This window comes from Garra rufa, chromosome 12 (assembly GCF_049309525.1).
Source record: "Garra rufa chromosome 12, GarRuf1.0, whole genome shotgun sequence".
Taxonomy (NCBI): Eukaryota; Metazoa; Chordata; class Actinopteri; order Cypriniformes; family Cyprinidae; genus Garra; species Garra rufa.
In genome coordinates, this window is record NC_133372.1 from 9,345,277 (window position 1) to 9,367,793 (window position 22,517).

Here is a 22,517-nt window from a genome sequence, read left to right on the forward strand (position 1 = left end):
AAGAGAAAAAAAACGTGTCTGTGAAGGTACAGGTAAGGTGCAGGTGAGCCACTCCACAGCACTTACAAGGAAAACGATTCACATTTACAGATTTTTTTGTAGTTTTTAGATTATAATCTCATGGATGTAATATAATAAACTCAAATTTAGTGCTTTTTATATATTTTTAAACAATTGACTTCTGTTTGAGACACTTTTGTATCAGTAGCCTACTGCTACAATTATGTAATGTCTTTACGTTTAGTTGGTCAGGATATCACATAATGAATTTTTTTGGATTGGTATGGACACATATTATCCACCTTATTCTTCAACTTGGAAGTAAGCTTATAGGTGAGACTTGTGGTTCTTAGCCACTACAGGGAAATAAGGAAAGGAATAACAACGTGCATAAACGCTAGGGATGCACCGATACGTATCGGCCGATCATGCTTGCGCGTTTTGTCAGTAAAGCCGGTTCTGTAATCAGCGGTAAATGGCATCAGGTGCGTGATTTCACGTTGAGAACAGAACCGGCTTTACTGACAAAACGCGCAAGTAATCGGCCGATACGGATCGGTGCATCCCTAATAAACGCTAAAACTCCTTTCACTACAAATATTGATAATACTCATAAAAATGATGGTAAGACAGACCAGTTCGCAATATCACGCAGCAAAACAAGCTGTTTTGTACAGCTGAAAATAGCTGGACGCAAATGAGACTGGAAACCAGCCCCATAAAATTTACAAATAGAGGAATTGGTCAGTTACCTGGATACTCCATATTGGATCGGATGTAAACAACAGCATGGATTGCATGGTTAATGTACTACTGGATACGTTGTTCTGCTAATTTATGCTGTCTAAACCATGGAAAAAACATGTGAAAGCTGTTAAATCATATAGAGAAAGACTTAGTAAGCAGTAAAAAGTGCAATATTTTGACAGGTGGTAAAGATAAGCAGTGTTAATATATAGTAAGATAATAAGATATCAGCCTAAAAGTTCACCTACACTCTTAAGAATAAAGTTGCTTCACGATGCCATAGAAGAACCTTTTTTGGTTCCATAAAGAACCTTAAAGATCTGAAGAACCTTTCTGTTTCACAAAAGGTTCTTTGTGGAGAATGAAAGTTCCTCAGATTATAAAAAGGTAAGAAAGAGATGGTTCTTTAAAGAACATTAGACTAAATGGTTCTTTGTGGAGCCAAAAATTGTTCTTCTATGGCATTGTTGTGAATAACCTTTTAAAGCACCTTTATTTTTAAGAGTATACCTGACCGGAATTGATAAGAACAAACACGGATGTTGTCAAGATTCTTGCCCTGGAAATCCTAGTTCAGTTTGGCCAACCACAAACACCTTTTGTTTCTCAGACAGTTTTTCGCAATCTTCTCCTTGATTTGTTATAACTTTTGGCAATCTATAGTACTCAAAATGTTTTTCCCGGTCTGACCAGTTAGTTCAGCCCAAAAAATTGACCATTTTCAGCAGCAATAATGCAAAATATGCAAGTTTCATTTGGTTCAGTGGCATTGTTTATGTTCAGTGTTGCCAATATGGCAGATTGATAACACATCCTGAAAAACACTCTATAGCTGCGTCCACTCTTTTGGGAAAAGTAGGGTGGATAGAGGGTAGTTGTAAGTGAGAAAAAGTAAACTGGATGCATTTAATGCAATTTATTTTGCATAAATATGACCCAAAACATCATTATCATCCTGAAAGTAGACAAAGAGAACCCAATCAAACAAGTGAGAGAAAAATATTTTCTTTGTCATTTATTTATTGAGAAAAATGATCCAGTGTTACATATCTGTGCATTGCAAAAGTATGTGAATCTTTTCTTTCAGTATCTGGTGTGACCACCTTTTGCTGCAGTAACTGAAGGTAATTTTTTTGTAAATGCTGATCAGTTCTGCACAATAACATGTAGGAATTTTAGCCCATTCCTTAGTGCAGAACAACTTAAAGTCCCCCTGAAATCAAAATTAAAGTTTTTTGGCTTTTAGTATGAATATATTATCCTTAAGATTATCTATAAGCTAGTGTGCTTCAAAACAACGACAAAATTCGCGTTTACAAGATATGGGCATTCAAAACTTACTGTCTCGTCACTTCCGCCAATATTAATCAACGATTTTGATCATATCACCGTGCACTTCAGTTTCTCATCAAACGTTCTGTCCAATCAAATGCTCTCTAGAGTCTGTATTGTCCCGCCCCCTACACAGAGACGCAATACATCATATATGCGCTCATATGTGCAATCGGCATGTATTAAACTACACAGCCTCAGTATGATTATGAGTTTCATATTGAATCTGTGGGGTAATTTATTAGTCTGTGGCTGTCATAAGCTACAAATGCGGCTTTACCGAGCTTAACGGCTCTGGCCCGAGGAGATATAAATGAAATGCTATTGGCTATTCAAAATAAGTGGGCGGGGCTGGGCGATATGTTTTTGTTTCAGTTAAAAGCAGGTCACCACATAGAATAACGCTGCGTGTTTCAAGGCACTTCAGTGGACCTTTAAACTCTGTGATGTTGGTGGATTTCCTCCTATGAACTGTTTGCTTAGGTCCTTCCACAACATTTTATTTGGATTTAAGGTCTGGACTTTGACACAGACATTCCAAAACATTAACTTTGTTCTTCTTTAACATTCTTTGGTAGAATGACTTGTGTGCTTGGGGTTGTTGTCTTGCTGCATGACCCACGTTCTCCTGAGACTCTGTTCTTAAACAGATGTCCTGACGATTTCCTTTAGAATTTCTCGTATAATTCAGAATTCCTTGTTCCATCAATGATGGCAGGCTGTCCTGGCCAGGATGCAGCAAAACAGGCCCAGGCCATGATTACTACCACCACTATCTTTCACAGATAGGATAAGATTCTTAAGCTGGAATGCAGTGTGTTCTTTTCTCCGAACATAATAGCTTCTTATTTAAACCAGACAGTTCTATTTAGGTTTCATCCATCCATTAAACCTTTCTCCAATAGTCCTCTGGCATGTCCACATGATGTCCACAGCAATTGTCTTTTTGGAGAACAGTGGCTTTCTTCTTGCAACACTGCCATGCGCAACATGGTTGCTCAGTGTTCTCCTGATTGTGGACTCATGAACATTAATATTAGCCAATGTGAGAAAGGCCTTTAGTTGCTTAGAAGTTACCCTGGGAACTTTTGCAAACTCGCAGACTGTTACACGTTCTGTTTTGGAGCGATATTTGTTGGTCGACCACTTCTCAGGAAGGTAACAGTGGTCTTGAATTTCCTCCATTTGTACACAATCTGTCTGACTGTGGATTTGTGGAGTCCAAACACTTTAGAGATGGTTTTGTAACCTTTTCTAGCCTGATGAGCAACATCAACTCTTTTTTCGAGGTCCTCAGTAATCTCCTTTGTTCGTGACATGATTCACTTCCACAAACATGATTAGATCCCTGTTCTTTGAATAACACAGGTCATGTACTGACATTTGATAGTCATTGCACTGACTGAAAACACATCTGCACAGATGGACTCTAATTTCACTTTTAAGTTAACTGCTAATCCAAGAGATTTGCATACTTTTGCAATGCACAGATATGTAACACTGGATCATTTCTCAATAAATAAATGACAAAGAAAATATTTTTCTCTCACTTGTTTACTTGTCTATTTTCAGGACTTAAATGAAAATCTGATGATGTTTTGGGTCATATTTATACAGAAATATAGAAACTTCTAAAGGGTTCACAAACTTTCAAGCAGCACTGTATTTGTCATTGACAAACTAGTAATTTAGGGTTATCCAGTGCTTTGAGTCTAAGTACAGTTACATTTACACCATTTACAGTTAAAAGAACAACAGTGATGATTCAGCTTGGTTTGTTTAATGCACATTTTATTTGTGAAATTCTACAAAACAAATTATAAAAAAAGTCAAATTATTTATCTAGTAATTATTTTTGCTACTACAGTATATTATTGCAGTGATAATGGATTTGTTTTAATTGTGACAGGTATGTAAGCGCAGTATTACCAATGAACAAAATAAATCCGACAAAAGCTAACAGCAATGCAAAATGGCACTATGTTACACGCCACACCAGTTTACTTCCTGTCTTGCATCAGGTATTGATGTAAGTCTGTCTTATGCCATCCGCATTAACTGTGTAGAGTTGGTGCACATCTTTCATCAACCCGGCAAACTGCTCCTCCTGTTATCAGACACCCAAATACAAGGGTTAGCTTAGTCACATTGTATGTACAAGCCTAAATGAATGATATACAAAAACAGAACTGAAAAACATTAACTTACCAAAACATTCATGCGTTCTACTGCAGCCACAGCGACATTCAGCTTTCTTTCGTCTTCCTCTCTCTCTTCCTCTATTACGCCCAGTCTGCACAAACAAGAAGTCCTATGTGTATTTACAAATGAACACTTTTTGACTTCTTTTATCCCAAAATGTAACTTTTTTTATTTACCTGAAAGTTGCGCTTGCCAGCTGTTCCTCACGGATGGCTAACAGATTACGAAGCTCCTGAACTTCTGCCTGTAGCTGTGTATTCTGGTCTTGGGTCAGGTTTATGAAGTCTTCTAACCGTTTGGCCATCTCCAGCTCACGCTCGGTCACCTGCTCCACGTTCAAACGCAGCTCAGACAACTCTTGCGCGTGCTGTGAGATACCAAACATTTGTCAACATACTTGTGGCGTTTTATTACACAATTTCCATTTATTACACAAGTGGTGCTGCTGGAGTATGCAAAAAGACCCACCCTGTCAAATGTGCTTGTCTCCTCTTGCTCTCTCCCTAACTTTTGATAGGGCTCATTGCTGTTGTGTTGTATGATCCAGTGTACTTTTGCTCCTGGGACTGATTTTTTGTCCTATGCACAAACAGAAAATACAGATCAAAGGAAATATGTATTTGAGCACATCATTGGCAAAATGTTTGGTAAGTATTAACAGGTATTACTCACATTTCTTGGTGATGAAATTTCCAAACGGGCATCTTGATCTTGATCTTGACTGTAGTCCTCGCACTGCGTGGGTAACTCTTCTTTGCTTGCCTGCCTCTTTACTGGTTGCCGCTGAAGCCGTGATGGTCTGTTGGGGACACTGAAAGCCCGCTGAACCTGCTTCCGCTGACGTTGGGTTCCGCCTTGGTTGTGTTTTGAGTCTATGGGAAGTTGCTGCATGGACGTTTGTAATGGACTGTACTTGGGCAGATCCCTCGGAGGTAAATATGTAGGCCTTGGTGTTCCTTGACTGCTGTTTTCGCAAAAATGGAGACACAGGCAAGAGGTGTGTAAGTAGGGTTGGGCATCGAGAACCGTTTCCAACTTGGAACCGTTTAAAAAATAACGATGCCATTGGAATCGTTTATAAAATTTGTTTTCGATTCCGATCATCGGTTCCAAACACGCAAGTTTTGGTTTCCATTGTGGCCACCGTATTTCTGGAAATGCTTGCCGCGCGCTTGTTCAGTTGCAGCTATGGAGCACGGTTAGCTGCGCTCAAAAGTGTGGCTTTATTTCACACTAAGGGTATACTCACACTAGGCAGTTTGAACCGTGCCCAAGTGCGTTTGACCACCAAAGCGCGGTTCGTTTGACTAGTGTGAGTGCTCCGAGCCGTGCCCGGGGGCGGCTCGTTTAGCCAGCCCTGGCCCGCTTGGAAGAGGTGGGACGGTAAAGTTGGACTCGGGCGCGGTTAGCATGCAGTGTGAGCGCTAACCGTGCTGGAGCACGGAACAGGACGCGTGATGTCGCGTTTTTGCGAGGTAATCAGCGTTTTTTATAGTCCATAATCAAAGCTGCAAAGTCCTTGCTGCACTTCAGCTGGTACCTTGCAAACCTCCTCATACAAGCAGCACGATTGCGCGAAAATTTTCGTGCCACAAATGCGATAGACATGTTTAACGATAGGCTGTGGACAACCGCGGAACAAACGACTCAAAATTACTATCCACAAAGTAAAAGAGCGATGGACTAAATTGCGTTCAGCGAGAGCGCGCTCTTCCTGTGTTTTTACATGCAACACATGTGACAAAATGATATCTTGCACGGGAGGATGCACTACGAATATAACGAAACACCTACGCCTGCATGATGTACAAATTAAGGGGTGTAGCCTGTTTGACGTGCTGTGCAGGTCCACTGTCTCGTCATGCACAGAGAGTCCAGACCAGGGTGCAAGTTCTGCATATATAAATCTGTTTTTGGGCTGGTGCAGAGGCATTCCTAATTTTCTCCTACATGGGCTGCAGCTCCTAAAACTAAAACTCATATTGAATCAAAATAAAATTATCCTCTGTGAAATCAAATGAGCCTGTGACATGTTTTGACTCAGCCCACAAAGAATCGGAATTGAGAATCGAAAAGAACCGAAATCGAAAGGAAGAATCGGAATCGGAATCAGAATCGTTCAAATCAAAACGATGCCCAACCCTATGTGTAAGTATGTTGAACAAACATTGATTGATTCAGGTTCTCTAGGACCCCCCTTGGGGAATTTTGTTTAAGATTTAATATAACCTTACCTGCTAATAGGGATGCGTTGAGCTTCCTGGCCAAGGAACTCTGTGATCTGGTTCAGGATTGAAGGCAAGGGATGTAGGTTGTCTATTTGGTCCTACAAAAAAGATGCAGTTTTGCTCATGAGAACTTTGTTAATTAATTAGATCATCTTAAAATCTTCCGATCAATGAAGAAAGCAAAGTTACCGGTTTCATTACAGAGATAATATCAACCAGGAGATTGTGAAGAACTGCTAGACGAAGAGGCAAGTCTACATAGCCATCAAATCGAGCCATGGCAACCTCACTGTCTGGATCAGATACTTTCTGTAAGAATCCTCGCATAGGCTCCCAATGTTGTTCTAAAAACTCATTCATGAAAAACATGTACTCTTCTTTTTCGCCAAACCTGGTGGATATTGGGATAAAATGGTTGTTGCAGATTACATGAGAACAAATGTTATAAAAGATTAATTCCATTAGGATTTAACTGAAAGATGGAATGGTAATCAGAAAATTAGAAGATTAGTTTACTTCCTGACTGAAAATTTCCAAATAATTTAATCACCCCCATGCCATTGAAGATGTTCATTTGAGGAAAGCATTCCAGGATTTTTCTGCATATAATGGACTTCAGTGGTGGCCAACGGGTTATTATTCCTCGGCTGGGATTGTGTAGAGCCCTCTGAAGGTGGAATTTGGACCTTCAACCCATAGGCCACCATTGAAGTCCACTATATGGAGAAAAATCCTGTAATGATTTCCTTAAAAAAACTTAATTTCTCTGCAACTGAAGAAAGAAAGACATTAATGTCTTGGATGACATGAGGGTGAGTAAATCATCAGGAATTTCTTATTCTGGAAGTAAACTAATCCTATAAGGAGCACACTATTACAGTAAATTTGGCTTTACAGACGGGACTTACAAGGTGCAGTTTGCAAGGTTTTGAATGACCTTGGCTGTCAGAGTAAGAGTACGTAGGGTGTTTGGCTCTGGATAGGCTTGGGTGAGGCCGAAGAGTGATGGACTGAGGATCGCTGGGCATAAGAATCGAAGAAACAGAGATGCCGATATGAGACGGTGTCCGATGTCTGTTAGACCTCTGTCTTCACAATCTGATACCCAGCTGGAAAAAATCTCATTCAGCTCCGCAGGGAATGAGCTGTTCATAGAAGGGAAAGAATTGATCATTTAAAAATAATTTTCCAGTAGAAAACTAATGACACCCATTCGAAGTTAAGTTTTTACTGAAAATACTTTTCAAAGTATGTTCTTTTAGGGTTATCTTACTCTTGCATGTCAGTTATTCTCTTTACAACATCCGCACATGTCTCCTTTAGATGTCTCTGGTTGATTGGTAGATCAGAGGCAGAGCATTTCAGCGAGTCTACTTCACAGTTCTCTCCTCCACTATACAGTCTGGCAATGAAGTCCCCTATGGGTAAAGAGGGTTAAACAGGAGGTAAATAAGATAATAATAATAATAATAATTTGTAACATTTATATAGCGCTTTTCTAGACACTCAAAGCACTTTACAGTGTCAGGGGTATCTCCTCATCCACCACCAGTGTGCAGCATCCATCTGGATGATGCGACGGCAGCCATAGTGCGCCAGAACGCCCACCACACACCAGCTTATTGGTGGAGAGGAGACAGAGTAATGAAGCCAATCAGAATATGGGGATGATTCAGAGGCCATTATGGTCAGAGGCCAATGGGCAAATTTGGCCAGGATGCCGAGGTCACACCTCTACTCTTTTCGAAAGACATCCTGGGATTTTTAATGACCACAGAGAGTCAGGACCTCGGTTTAACGTCTCATCCGAAGGACGGTGCTTTTTGGCAGTACAGTGTCCCCGTCACTATACTGTGGTGCTAGGACCCACACAGACCACAGGCTGAGCACCCCCTGCTGGCCTCACTAGCACCTCTTCCAGCAGCAACCTAGTTTTCCCAGGAGGTCTCCCATCCAGGTACTGACCAGGCTCAACCCTGCTTAGCTTCAGTGGGCGACCAGTCTTGGGCTACAGGGTGATATGGCTGCCAAGATGACACATGCACTTTCATAACAAGGCATACAGTAGAATATTCTTACCAAGTGTGTCGATGAGATACTTCTGGCCCACCAGTTTCATATATTCATCAATAGCCTTTGTGGCCAGGGTATTCTCTCTAAAAATCAAAGCCTCATTTTCTCCCAAGCGCTGAACTTCTGCACTGCCGAGATCAATCAAGAACTCCTGCACATTCAAAAACCAATCAGAAATCAGAAGAGCTCAATGCCTTTTCCTGAAATTTCTGCTGTTGCCGCTTACCTTAGCTTTTCCAATGCTCTGGAGCACATGAACAAGTGCTCCTGCAAGTTCTTCTTTCTCCCTTACATTGAGAAGGGGTTCCAGGCTGCTGCACATATCTACGTAATTCACTGTGATATACTCTGCAAATTCCTTGTACCTCTCAATGGGCAGAATTTTCAGGATCTTGAATTTGGCCTTGAGTCGGATTGAAGCTTGTGATCCAACTTGGTCTTTCGCTGTGCTTGTTCCTGGGGGCTTGTAGGGAATGATTGGATACCACTTCTCCTGATAGGCCCGTCCTTTTATTTCTGACAGATTGAGAGGCACACTTCCTAGAGGATGCAGGATAGAGTCATCCTTGGAATGACGCTTCTTTTTGGGGTCTTCATCTCTGAAGAGGTGCAGGGTGATCTGGTTAACAGGGGGCAAGTTGTCAAGTTCAAAAAACTCTCCCCAGAATAGCTGGCAACCTCCTGAAGAACCACCTCCATGTCCTGTGCCAGTTCCTCCAGATCCTCCATCAACTGCTTGGCTGGAGCGTTGGACGGACTTCCCCACGACCCGGCTACTGGTACGAGCAAACAATGTACCATCAAGGTGGACCTCACAATAGTATCGCTTCTTTGGGGGAAGGTCTTTTGCTTCATTAACCCAAAGGCTCAGTGAGTACTCAGTGCGCTCACAGTTGTCCTGAAGTATAAATCATTATCATTATTTGTAACAAGTACACAATTAATGACATGTTTTGATGGATCTTTAAGTTGAAGAATATTCAGTACCTTATTTGGATGAGCAGCACGACGCAAGTCTTCAATCCAGCGGTCTCTTTCTGCAGCTGAGCTGCACCCAAAACAGTGATTATTCTCTGAGTTGATGACCTTTTAGACAAGGAAATGGCCAAATAATTGATTGGTTTAGACTATGGATTGACATAAAGATCGAAAAAATTAATATGTAAAAGCAAGGTCTACCTGAAAACAGTACTTCTCCCCTAGAATTGAGCTGTGGACTGGCCTGATGACAGTAGTCTGGTCTGTGCTAAGATCAAGGCTTTTTGCAGCACTGACTGGAATAGATAAAGATTCTCTGGAACCATACCTTTATAGAAAGTGTGATAGACTGGTAAATATCATATCAAACCATCAGACGATATGTTCAAATTGACATTAATCCGGGGGTGTCAAACTCAGTTGTTGGAGGGTTTAGTTCTAACCCTGCTCCAGCACACAATCCATGTAGTTTTGGCCCTCCAGGAACTGAGTTTGACACCCCTGCATTAATCGGTACTACAGAGTTAGCTTGGTCTTGTTTTCTATATTATAAAAATGATCCTCCACCTTCCAGCAACACTTAGTCCTGCAGTATTGAGCTGGGTGCTGCTTTTCCGTTTGTCATCACCCTGTAAGCGTCGCTTGATTAAATTCTAGCATGAGAATGAGAGAAAATATCAGTATGAGAAAATGCATATATTTATGGATGCATTTTGTTCAGCAACAGTTTCAGATTGCACAGATTTCTTAGAAATATTAATGTGTGCTCACTTTGACGCCACCATCTTGTCCTTTTATTTTGGTACCACTCTGGGGAACCACAGGATCCGGGTTTAGCTCTAAAGAGAGAAAGATAACACTTTCTAAATTAGTTTTAGAAACACTTCAATTTCACAATATTTCTCTAGTGAACATTGAAGATGGTCTGTCCCCTTTCTTTTGAAATATGTTGCATGATGTGTTTATTGATCGTTAAAGCTTAAGTGTGCATGTATGTCTTCCTGTTTATTTCGTTCTGGTGGGAAAAATACTACAGAAAGATGAATAATCTCAATGCAATCGCAGATTCTAAAACCATGACAGGAAGCATAGTCATTTCCTTCCTTGTATGTGCATCAGATCAATAATTACCAATTTAACAGAAAATGTAACTGTGTTACTGCAGTTGGATTCTGTTAATACAGAACAGAACTGAAATCTAGGAGCTTATTTAATTTTTTTTATGTCAAAAATGAGCTTTTACTTGATCATCCATGTGCCTCTCCAAGTAGGAGAGCAGACAAGCAGTATCATGAAAAGCATGTGCTCGAAATTTTTGGAATTACATGATTATAGGGATCTTAGGGGTGCAAAAAATAAATCATGATTACAAAAGCAGCAGCTGTAAAAGTGAGTCACATTTGTTTGGCAGCCTATTAATGTTTTGTGTCTGACAAAGTCAGACTTTGCACTTTGTCATGAATTTTCAAAGCACACGAAGTAACTAACTTGCAAAGAATGAAAACGTGCAAAAGTGCATCTGTAAAAATTGCAATGACCTGAATTGTTTTAGTAACTACTGCACATAGAAAATAAACTAGCATTTATTGCAAGTCTGCCAAGGCCAGTTGTGATGCATGACCTGGTATTAAAAGCACAACACATTTAAAAAATTTTTATGGTTTGATTAAACTTAAAGTCTTAAGTAAGACAGGGTATATTTGTAGCAGTAGCTAAAAATACATTGTATGGGTCAAAATGATCGATTTTTCTTTTATACTAAAAATCACTGGGATATTAAGTAAACATCATGTTCCATGAAGATATTTTGTACATTTCCTACCGTAAATATACCAAAACTTAATTTTTGATTAGTAATATGAACTTCATTTGAACAACTTTAAAGGCGATTTTCTCAATTATTTAAATTTTTTGCACCCTCAAATAGTTGTATCTCAACCAAATATTGTCCTATCCTAACATAAACCATACATCAATGGAAAACTTATTTATTCAGCTTTCAGGTGATGTATAAATCTCAATAAAAAAAAAAAATCGACCCTTATGACTGGTGGTCCAGGGTCACATATAAGTCTGTGTTAAATTGGGAAAAGCAGAAGGATGCTTTCAACACCCAGTGCCTATCATGGTATGGTCAACAAACTTTTTTTAGGAGCGTTTGGGTTGTATGTCATCTCTAAAGTCAAGAGAATACAAAACTAGACATATGCTTTTAAATATTTCATCACAAATGTCAAACTTTAGAAGGTAGATGACTTATATGATCTAACTTACCAGATCAAAATATCATTAGATATTTATGAAAGCAGAAATTGTCTGTTCTTTTTTCTACAAGAGAACCTACAAATAAGCTACAATAAATTACACTGTATTTGAAAGCACTACTCATATCTTTATATCTTTGTGCTTTGCTAAACAACTGAATTAGCTGAAAATTAAGATCCATGTAAACTCAGTTAACTGGATTCTGCCGTCTCCTTAGATTTGTTTTAATGCTAATTGAATTTCACATGCATTAAACTCTCCAGCGAAATAATTGGATTGAATCGTTTAAGAAGGCAAAGTTACAATCATTTTGCTTACCTAGTGCCCCTCCACATACTATCCAACGTCTGAAACCCATGCTTTGGAGTAACTTAGAATCAGCTGTTTTCCTTTCAGAACATTAGACTCATAAATCCTCTTTTATGGGTTTTTTATTTTTAATATAACGGTCCTGCATGCTCATTATTTACTGAACCAGACAGCACACCCCATCAGTCTCAGTCATCCTCTGGAATGGAACACCCAGTTATGATGATATCTTCAGACACTCAAAGGAAGCAATTTTACAAGCACACGCACACACAACCACGTCAACCATTTCCTCTGCGAATACGTTATTTAGCTTCACTTTAGTCACTGAGAGGCAGTCATTGGCTAGAGACAGATGATATCTCTCATCTCTTAAAGTCATCTCCGGCATTTAAATTGTCAGGACACGGCGAGCTTTAGGCCGTCACTTCATTCAAGTGTACTGCAATCCCCCCAGTGATCTTCTCAAGATAAAGTTCACATTTGATCTTATGAGGCCGGTTTGTTAACAATAAAAGTGGATCAGAAAGTTTTGAGGAAATGCTTTAGTGTTATTTCTGTCATGACAACTCTCAAAATTGTTTGGCTGAATTGCTGCTGCTGTTGGTTATTGCTGTAGCTGTAGATTATTGCTGCTGCTGCTGCATATGGCATAAAATAACCCATAGAAGATCTATACAGGTGGAGCTGGGGAAGAGGAACTCTGAAAGCATGCTGCGAAATGCCCAAGTGAATGCTACCAGCCATTTAAATAGATGTAAGCTCATTGGTTGCCACGCAACATGAACCAATCAGCTTGTGCCAAGTGGTATAAATCTGTGATATCATCAGTACGTTAACAACCCGTCAGCCTGCGTCATCTAGAGTTAAATGGCAGAGCTAGGTATTTGTTTGAAGATGGCACTTGGTTAGATATATTTGTAGCAATAGCCAACAGTAGATTGTATGGGTCAAAATGATCGATTTTCCTTTTATGCAAAAAAATCATTAGGATATTAAGTAAAGCTCATGTTCCATTAAGATATTTAGTAAATTTCCTACCATAAATATATCAAAACTTACTTTTTGATTCGTAATATGCATTGCTAAGAACTTCATTTGAACAATTTCAGAGGCGATTTGATCAATATTTCGATTTTTTTTGCACCCTCAGATTCCAGATTTTCAAATAGTTGCATCCAAATATTGTCCAAACCTAACAAATCATACATCAATAGAAAGCGTATTTATTTGACTTTCAGATGATGTATTTTGAAAAATTGACCCTTATGATTGGTTTTGTTGTCCAGGGTCTCATTTAGACATTGTTCTCAAACTCTGTGATACTGACCAGTATGACTTCCACTGATGTTCTGGAGACTGAGGCTGGAGAGACAACTGCTGGCCCGGTTTCGTACCCTCATCAATGGCTAAAAAATAAATTCAAAAGATAATGATATATTGGCAGCATAAGTTGACTAAAATAGCCTTTCCAAAATAAATTGACTGTTGAAGTTTCTTAATCTGCTAAGTATAATGTCTCATCATTTGGCAATGTTGAATGTGTCTGTTGTTCATTACCTCCTCCTCACGTGGGATAAGAATCTGTCCATCCTGAAGAAAACAGTTGCTAATGTCCCAAACGGGAACGTCTTGTTGAGGGGCCCAGGAGAGGCGAACAGTCTCTTGGACCACATTCTCAGGATCACGCTTTTCTTTGTCTCCTCATAAAATGTAAAAGAATTGACATACAACATTTTAATTTAAATAGCCTAGAAGCTTCACATGCTGCAATGAATTTGGAATCTGATTCCAATATCACTGCAGTCTTATCAATGTCCAAATACATGTTTAGGTCATTTGGGTACAAATGAAAAAAATCTTTCTGTGGTAGTTATCTATCTCACACATCCTGTTGTTGTACCCTCATTCTTTAGCGCCATTTAGTGGCATTTTCATGTATACTCTTTTAGAAGGAAGCAACTTTGCACTGTCCAACAGTAAAGGTACAAAATGGTTTCAAGCTAATGTTTTGCAGAAAGTTTAGCATTAAAACTAAAGTTCTTACCATGCTCTACAATGGCAGTGCTCTGTAGACGTGGTCTTTTGAACTTCTGTGAGACCGTTTGCAGGTACTTCCTTATTTTACCCCTCTGCGTCGTGTCTTGGACAGTGGACCCAGACGCCTGTGCACCGGAGGACCCAGATGCAGAAGATGAAGACAGGACTGAAGATAGGAGGGACCCCGGTGGCTCCGAAAGAGCTCTGCGAAAAGGGTTTTTCCTTGAAGTTGTTGGCTTGGATGGGCTTTCACTGTTCCCTCGAGTTGCAGTCGAACACTTTTCCCCCGCGTCTTCACTTAGAGCTTTGCGCCAACTCTGCATTTTGTTCCATTTGTTTGAAGCCCCTTTCTCCAGCCTCTCAATAGTCCCCTGTGTCGCTGTCTCATTCTTGGCCCCCGTGTGCCACTTGTACGTGTTGAGCAGCTTGCCATCCTCAGGTTGACGTGGGTCTTGATCGACCGGACTGTTTTGCTCAGGAGACAGTTCCATGTCTTCCTCAATCTGTTGTGCTGATTGCTCAGCATCCGGATCTTTGTTTGTACCCATTTTGAGTCCTTCTCCAAGACCCAATTTTGTGAGATATTTTTTTTATGCAATACAAAGTCTCTTTCTCGTAGATTATAGATTCCTTAGCACTTACCAGATCTAGAGGTTTTTAAACATCTTGCATCTTCTTCAATTTCAAAAGCTTCGGATCTCATCATCTACTCTCTTCACCTATTGGCTTGTTTGAAATGATGCAACCTTTGTGGTCCTCGGCTCTTGTAGATACGAGCCGTTTTTTTTAAATGCGTACTTGTCGTCCAGTATTCAGGAAGCCAGTCAGTTTGTGGGTGGGGAAATCAGGTTGGGTTTACAGGTTGAAGAAAGACTGAGAGATGAGGATTTTTCCCAGACTGACCAAACTAGTGCAAAATTATAGTGTTATATGTTATTTTCTGTGTACTTCTTATTTATAGAAAATCTAGAGCGTGTAATCTTTCATTTGATCATGTTTTGTTCTCATTTGTATACACTATATTTGAGTTTGAACTGAATTGGTATGGTTGTGACTGGTAAAATACTTCTGATTATCATAGCATAACATCATCAAGATTTGATTTTGTTGATTAAATATGAACAGCGTTGACAGTTTAACCTAAATACCTGCTGTTTTGAACCTGTTTTGTTCAGTGACGGTTAAACTTCCTGTCACAACAGCAGCACTTCCTGTCTCATTCTGGGGCCTGTGTGAAAACCACTTCCTGTCGTGGTAACGACTAAAGTAATCTTCTCAACCTTTCCTTCAATTCAAACTCTCACATTCAGAGTTCAACATATACGTTTAGAGATCAGCTTGTTTATTTTTGCACACATTATTTTCTCACATACACAGTGACATTTTAAGATTTCATACAGACTCCCAAGTAATATTAAAGTCCTGTTTTATGCTGATAACTTATATTTCAGTCCCAAACTTTTAACTTTTAGATTATATTAATTCAAATAAAATTAACAGTATTTCTCATACTATTTAGTGGGTTTCATTGTTGTGGTTGTAAAGCAGTCTTGCACTGGCAGTGATGTTAGTGACAGCAGGTGTCCTGTTGTTACTTTAAAGGATCAGTATCCTGTGAACAAACATGGTACAGGCACAAATCAGTGTATCAGTTAGAATGAAAAGTATTTCTAGCATCTAACTTCTGATTACAGCATCATACGTACTTTGTAGTGTTCCCAGGTTGTTATTTCAGAATACAGTGAATCCCCTGGACAGGTTGTGGTTGCTACCACTTGTCTGTGACCCAGAATGGTAAAATTCTTCTGCAGAAATCCCCTGCTCACTCCACATTTGACCAGATGATGGCGCAATAGCTCCATGTCATATTTGGAGGGTAAATGAGCAGCATAGTTCCCAATGAAAGCAACACCATACCCAACAGAATTACGTCCTTTAGTATGAGCCCCTACTGACGTCCAACCTCGACCTTCATAGATGTAGCCATCAGACCCAACCACAAAGCTTGGAGAGACAGCCAGATACACATAATACTTACAAATGACTCTGTCTGTGATCTTTATCATATATTCCACTCAAAGAAAATAAATGGGACAAAAATGGTATATGCTCTAATCGGTTTGTACAAAAACCACAAAGTAGGTCAATTCCATTTTTAAGCATTTGACATTTGTATGCATGTAAACATTTTTGCTGTTATTAAACCATTTGTGGGTTTCTAAGGCAGCATCTTAAAGGTTTAGTTCAGCCAAAAATGAGAATTCTGTCATTAATTACTCATCCTCTTGTCGTTCCAAACCCGTAAGACCTTCGTTCATCTTCGGAACTCAAATCAAGACATTTTTGTTGAAATCCGAGCGCTTTCTGACCCTGCATAGACAGCAAGGGTCCTACCATGTTCAAGGTCCAGAAACATTGTAAGGACATCGTTTAACTGTAATTTTAGGAAGACTGTCCGGAGAGAAGAGAAATCATTGAATAAAATTTTTATTTTTGTTTTTTTCTCAGAAAAAGTATTCTTGTGGCTTCATAAAATTATGGTTAAACCACTGATGTCATATGGACTATTTTAACAAAGTCCTTATGTTTGAGGAAGGACCCTTGCTGTCTATGCAGGGTCAGAAAATATCTTAATTTGTGTTCCAAAGATGAACGGAGGTCTTATGGGTTTGGAGCAACATGAGGGTGAGTAATTAAAGACAGAATTTTCATTTTTGGGTGAACTATCCCTTTAACTGAGACTTGACACACAATTGATTCCTAGGTGTATATGACCTTCTTTTGGACGAATACAATCAGAATATTATTAAAAAATGTTCTGGTTCCTTCAAGCTTTATAATGCAATGGGCGGGTGTTTCTCTTCATCAGTCCGATAAAGTCCATCCATCCATAATAAAAAGTGCCTCACACGGTTTCGAAGGATGAATAAAGGTGTCCTGTGAATCGGTGTGTTTTCATAAGAGCATAATAATCACTTTTCTCTAGCTTGCCCTCACTGTTATACATGGCAGCAGCTCCGGGCGGATGATGTATTGCGGAAAATGCATTGATTTGCTATAGGAGGCCTTTATTCACCCCCCAGAGTCATGTGAGGCACTTTTTATTATGGATGAAAGCGCTTTATTGGACTTGTTTAAGACTTATGAAGAGAAACACCCACCCATTGTTTATAAAGCTTGAAGGAGCCAGAACATTGCATTCGTCTGAAAGAAGGAAGACATATACGCCTAGGATGCCTTAAGGGGAGGAAATAATGGGCTAATTTTTATTTTCGAGTGAACTAACCCTTTAAGCAAAAAGTATCCAGTTGAAGTGTGCTTTCAATCAGTGGGCTAAATAGGAATACTTTACCACTGTTGCCACAGATTGTTTTTCACAACGGCCGTTCTGATGAAGAACAGTAGAAATTGTTGAATGAAGTTGTTGTTTTTGTTTTCTTTGTGCACAGAAAGTATTCTCGTAGCTTCATAACATTACGGTTGAACTGATGTCACATGAACTACTTTAATGATGTTCTATACCTTACTGGGCCATTTGAATGTGTCAGCTGCATTGCTGTCTATGCAGGGTCGGCAAGTTCTAAGATTTCATCAAGAAATATTTTATTTTGTGTTCTGAAGATGAACAAACATTTTACTGGTTTGGAATGGCATGAGGATGAGTAAATAATGACAGAATTAAATTTTTTTAGTGACTGCTTGGACTGCTTTCTCCACTAAGAACACCTACCATTTAGAACATGTTTCACATCACGATGCCCACCTTTGTAGGCAGCACACTAGGTTTAGCAAGAGAACATACAGTCAAGCCCGAATTTATTCATACCCCTGGCAAATTCTGACTTAAAGTTACTTTTATTCAACCAGCAAGTTTTTTTTTGTTCGACCGGAAATGACACAGGCTTCTCCCAAAAGATAAGAAGACGTACAAGAGGCATCATTGTGGAAAAAATATATTTGTCAGCTTTTATTTACATTTGAATAAAAAGTGGCATGTCTGAAATTATTCATACCCTTTGCAAACTGTCACAGTCTATGGGAAAATCTAAAGTTCTTTACCATTCCAAATAGTCCAAGCTGTTCTAAAGCATCCTAATTACCCTGATTCATTGGGAACAGCTGTTTTAATCAACTCAACAGGTGAAAAACAAAAGCTCTGTGCTGTTGGTTTGTGGACAGTCATGGCTAAGACAAACGAGCTCACTGAGGACCTGCGGCTGCGCATTGTGGCTGCTCACAAGTCAGGAAAGACCATATCTAAATGTTTTGAAGTTCCAGTGGCAAGTGGCAAGTATTATTAAAAAATACAAGACGTTTCGCACTGTGAAAAAATGTTCCGACATGGTCGGAAGCCAAAAGTGACACCTGTGCTGGCCAGGAGGATAGTGAGAGAGGTAAAAAAAGAATCCAAGGATCACCACTAAGGCTATCCTGATGAATCTGGGCTCTGCTGGTGGCAACATCTCAAGGCAGACAGTCCACAGACACTGCACACCGCTGGATTCCATGGATGCAGACCAAGGAGGACACCACTTCTCCAGATAAGGCGCACAAAAGCCCACTTGGCATTTGCAAATGCTCATCTGGACAAAGAAGAAGACTTCTGGTCTTCTGTTTTATGGTCAGATGAAACAAAAATTAAATGGTTTGGCGACAATGATGTAGCCTTCTTTTGACGTAAAAAAGGAGAAGCCTTCAACCCTAAGAACACCATCCCCACTGTCAAACATGGTGGTGGGAACTGTTTTTTTTTTTTTTTTTTTTTTTAGCCGGTGGAACCTAATTACGGTACCATGAAAAAGGAGCAATACATCAAAATTCTCAACAACAACATCAGGCAGTCTGCAGAGAAACTTGGCCTTGGGAACCAGTGGACATTTCAGCACGACAGCGACCCAAAACACACAGCAAAAGTGGTGAAGAAATGGTAGGCAGACAAAAACATTAACGTTTTGCAGTGGCCCAGCCAGAGTCCTGACTTAAATCCAATTGAGAATCAGTGGAGGGAGCTAAAGATCAGGGAGATGGCAAGGAGACCCTCCAACCTGAAAGAGTTGGAGCTCATCGCTAAAGATGAACGGGCAAACATACCAGTGGAGACATACAAAAAGCCTGTGTCATTTCCAGTCAAAAAAAACTTCCTGGTTGAATAAAAGTAACTTTAAGTCAGAATTTGCCAGGGGTATGAATAATTTCAGGCTTGACTGTATATTTGTGACATAATCATGCAGAAGCAGATGTTACCTGTAGCCGATGTCATACCAGCCCCGGTCCTTTTGGTGGAAATGTTGCATTGCCCTCATATTTTTGGAACACGCCTGAAGGTTTCGGCAGGGTTTGCTGGGAGTTGATGTGTGGTGAATATACAGAAATTGCAGAGGTGGAGACAAAGTGTCAAGAGGAACCGTGGGTGGCGCTGCACCCCATATACATCTTGGAATGATGGCAGGACACTCTGAAGGAGGGTAATCATGATGATTGTTGGTTTGAGCACACAAGTTTTATTTGACCAACTGGATGTACCTTCACTTACCCATATAGCGTAGCACAAACTCTTTAATTCCTTTTTCTATAAGACTCTCCACCCCAATGTCTGCTTGATGGCTATGTAGTGCTTCTGCTACCTTCTCTTGAAAAAGTGATGAATTTGTGATCTTTTTAAAATTCTGTCTGCGATAGCGGCCCCTCAGTTGAGTATTCGAGACATGATCCAACTCTTCCATAGTCTCTAAGTAGTAGCTCCTCAGTAGTGTGCTTAAATTTACTTCAGAGCAGTTAACAACGGAAAGGTGCTTTCCAAGTATGGCTCCATCCATTCCACCATGGACCACAGCATCAGTGGCCAAGGATGGCATGCCTGAAAGGGTAAAAACCATGGGAGCATATACACTGTCCCAGCAGCCACCCGGTCCAAGTCGTTCAGGTGGAGTTGCATGCAGAAATGACATGCCTAAGTACTTGGCCAGTGGGAGTAGATAGAAACCATGAGGCTGGTTATTGTCCTCATTTGCCCGTAGTCCATATTCAAGACCTAAAAGCAAAGGAGCAAGGGCAACCGTCGTGCCATCAGGAGTCAGAACAACTCCCCTCTCTTCATGACCTTTTTCTGTTATGAAATGATGAGTGACTTTGTTCAAGAAATGGGAGAGGCTGTTTTTTATATTCAGCTGCTCTGTGATAAAGCTGTTGTTTTTGTTGTGAATATCATCTTGAGTGTCAGATGATCCCACAAAATCATGCGTGACGTTGTCACTTCGTTCTGCAATCTTGTGTAGACTCGTCACTAAAGCCAGTGGACTTAGTCCTGGGTTTGAATCTTCTAAGTGTGTAATAGCAGTTATAAAGTGCTCCATGTTCCTCAAGTGAACAGCTGTAACTAAAATATATAATTATGTGAGATATAATAATATGCATATGAAGTTATAATCAAGAAACAGAGGGTTTTGGGGTAGTGACAGAAGTATATGAGACAATGAATTTAAGCATTAAAAGTATAGCATGTGTCCACTGAAATTTGCGCATATCGCTAAAGTCGAGATTGTAGTCGAATTAATCTGTATGCGTACTGGATTAAGACAAGCTACAATCACATTGTGTAGGTTTGTTAGTCTGAATAAAAGCTGGAATACACTACACAGGGCACACAAAGAAAGGACAATTCTATCATTAATTACTCACCCTCATGTCGTTCCAAACCCATAACTTTGTTCATCTTTGGAACACAAATTTAGATATTTTTTATGAAATCCGAGGGCTTTCTGATCCTTCATACACATGCACCATGTTCATTTTTGTTTTCTTTGCAGTTTGCACATAAAAAGTATTGTTGTTGCTTTATAACATTATGGTTGAACCACTGATGTCACATGGACTATTTTAACAATGTCCTTACCTTTCTGGGCGATAAAACGTGTCAGCTGTGTTGCTGTCTATGTAGGGTCAGAAAGCTCTCGGATTTCAAGATGAACAAAGTTCTTACAGGTTTAAACCAACATGAGGGTGAGTTAGTAATGACAGAATTTTCATTTTTGGGTGAACTATCCCTTTAAAGGCTAGAATACACTACATTACCTTTTTGCCTTGATTTTCAGTTCGGGTGCGCGAACAGTACTTACTATAAGTCAGGAGTCTGCATATTTTGAGAAGCCAGTAATTAATATTTTTCACAGAAAATTGTGTAGCATATGATAAGCACAGACTCCAATGTTTAGTTTCAGATCAATCAGAGGATACCAAACATATTTGATATTCTGAGCTGATTTTAGCATATTTTCATCATGTTTCTACGTGAGTTTGTTCTGTTCAGAATGACTTGAAAGTCTGGTAGTGTGTGATACTCAGTTGTTTAATGTGTCACAGTGTTGGGACCGAGGGTATGATGCCTGATGTTCTAAAAATTTGATCAGATTTGAAGAGTTTTGTACTGTATTCTAGCCTTGTCAAGTTTGTTTCCTTTGATTTTCGTCTGGATGTGCGAACAGACTAAAAGTCAGGAGTCTGCAGATTTTGAGAAGCTAGTAATTTACATATTTCACAGAAAATTGCGTAGCATATGATGAGCACTGACTCCAATTTTTAATTTCATTTCAGTCAGTGGATACCAAACATATTTGATAATCTGAGCATATTTTGAGCATGTTTCTATGTGAGTTTGTTCTGTTCAGGTAGTGTGTGATTCTCAGTTATTTATCCCAGTTTTGGGACCGAGTATATGTGTTCTAAACATTTGATCAGATTTTAAGAGTTGAATACTGTATTCCAGCCTTAAGCAAAAATGTGACTTTTATCATTACAGTCAAACATAATTTACATAGCAATAAAAGTAAATAAAACAGACAAAGTACTGCTTTTTTTGGACTGAACTTCAAATTTTAAAATGGATGTAAATGATGCCTGGTGTTCTAAAAATTTGATCAGATTTAAGGAGTTGTGTACTGTATTCCAGCCTTGAGCAAAAATCATTTAATTAAAACTAAAGAATTTAGATGACATTTAAACAACAATGAGAAAGACAAAGTACTGCTTTATTCTGACTCAACTTCGGATTTTAAAATGCATGTAAATACATGTCAAATGTAATAAATGCACATACCTGAGCTCTGAATGACCATGCATATCCCAGACATGGTAATAATCCACAATGCTCCTTTTGTCATTATCAATACTAAATGCAACTTAATACTAAGTGCTTGATATGAATGCAGTGTAAAATATGCTAAAAGCACTGAAGACCAGACTTCAAATTCTGCAATTTAGCATTAGTCAGGTGGTGTATTATGCTATGAAAAACATGTTTTTGTGTTGTCAGTGGTATTGCATGTATGAGGGTGTACGAGTGTGTAT

General features: G+C 39.5%; 2 protein-coding genes across 4 annotated transcripts; both read right to left on the reverse strand.

The window, feature by feature from the left end:
• Positions 1–3,874: 3,874 nt before the first annotated feature.
• rasal3 (RAS protein activator like 3) lies at positions 3,875–14,921 on the reverse strand. Of its 3 annotated transcripts, none has more exons than XM_073851782.1 (18): positions 14,182–14,921; positions 13,695–13,834; positions 13,465–13,543; positions 10,332–10,399; positions 10,128–10,213; positions 9,762–9,888; positions 9,570–9,668; positions 8,809–9,480; positions 8,589–8,733; positions 7,783–7,927; positions 7,418–7,654; positions 6,699–6,900; positions 6,516–6,607; positions 4,954–5,245; positions 4,750–4,860; positions 4,458–4,648; positions 4,288–4,372; positions 3,875–4,186 (listed from the first exon to the last, which is right to left on the reverse strand). In XM_073851782.1, exons 1-18 carry the CDS (start codon positions 14,720–14,722, stop codon positions 4,097–4,099), a joined length of 3,402 nt encoding a protein of 1,133 aa, XP_073707883.1. In that variant the 5' UTR covers positions 14,723–14,921; the 3' UTR covers positions 3,875–4,096. The 3 variants fall into 3 exon arrangements, with proteins under 3 accessions (XP_073707883.1, XP_073707884.1, XP_073707882.1); XM_073851783.1 differs by having other exon boundaries at positions 4,954–5,242; positions 13,695–13,837; XM_073851781.1 differs by having other exon boundaries at positions 13,695–13,837.
• A 594-nt stretch (positions 14,922–15,515) lies between these two features.
• On the reverse strand, positions 15,516–22,497 carry pglyrp2 (peptidoglycan recognition protein 2). The gene is made up of 5 exons (XM_073852040.1): positions 22,267–22,497; positions 19,708–20,550; positions 19,419–19,629; positions 15,881–16,178; positions 15,516–15,786 (listed from the first exon to the last, which is right to left on the reverse strand). Exons 1-5 carry the CDS (start codon positions 22,328–22,330, stop codon positions 15,766–15,768), a joined length of 1,437 nt encoding a protein of 478 aa, XP_073708141.1. The 5' UTR covers positions 22,331–22,497; the 3' UTR covers positions 15,516–15,765.
• Between the last annotated feature and the right edge of the window lie 20 nt (positions 22,498–22,517).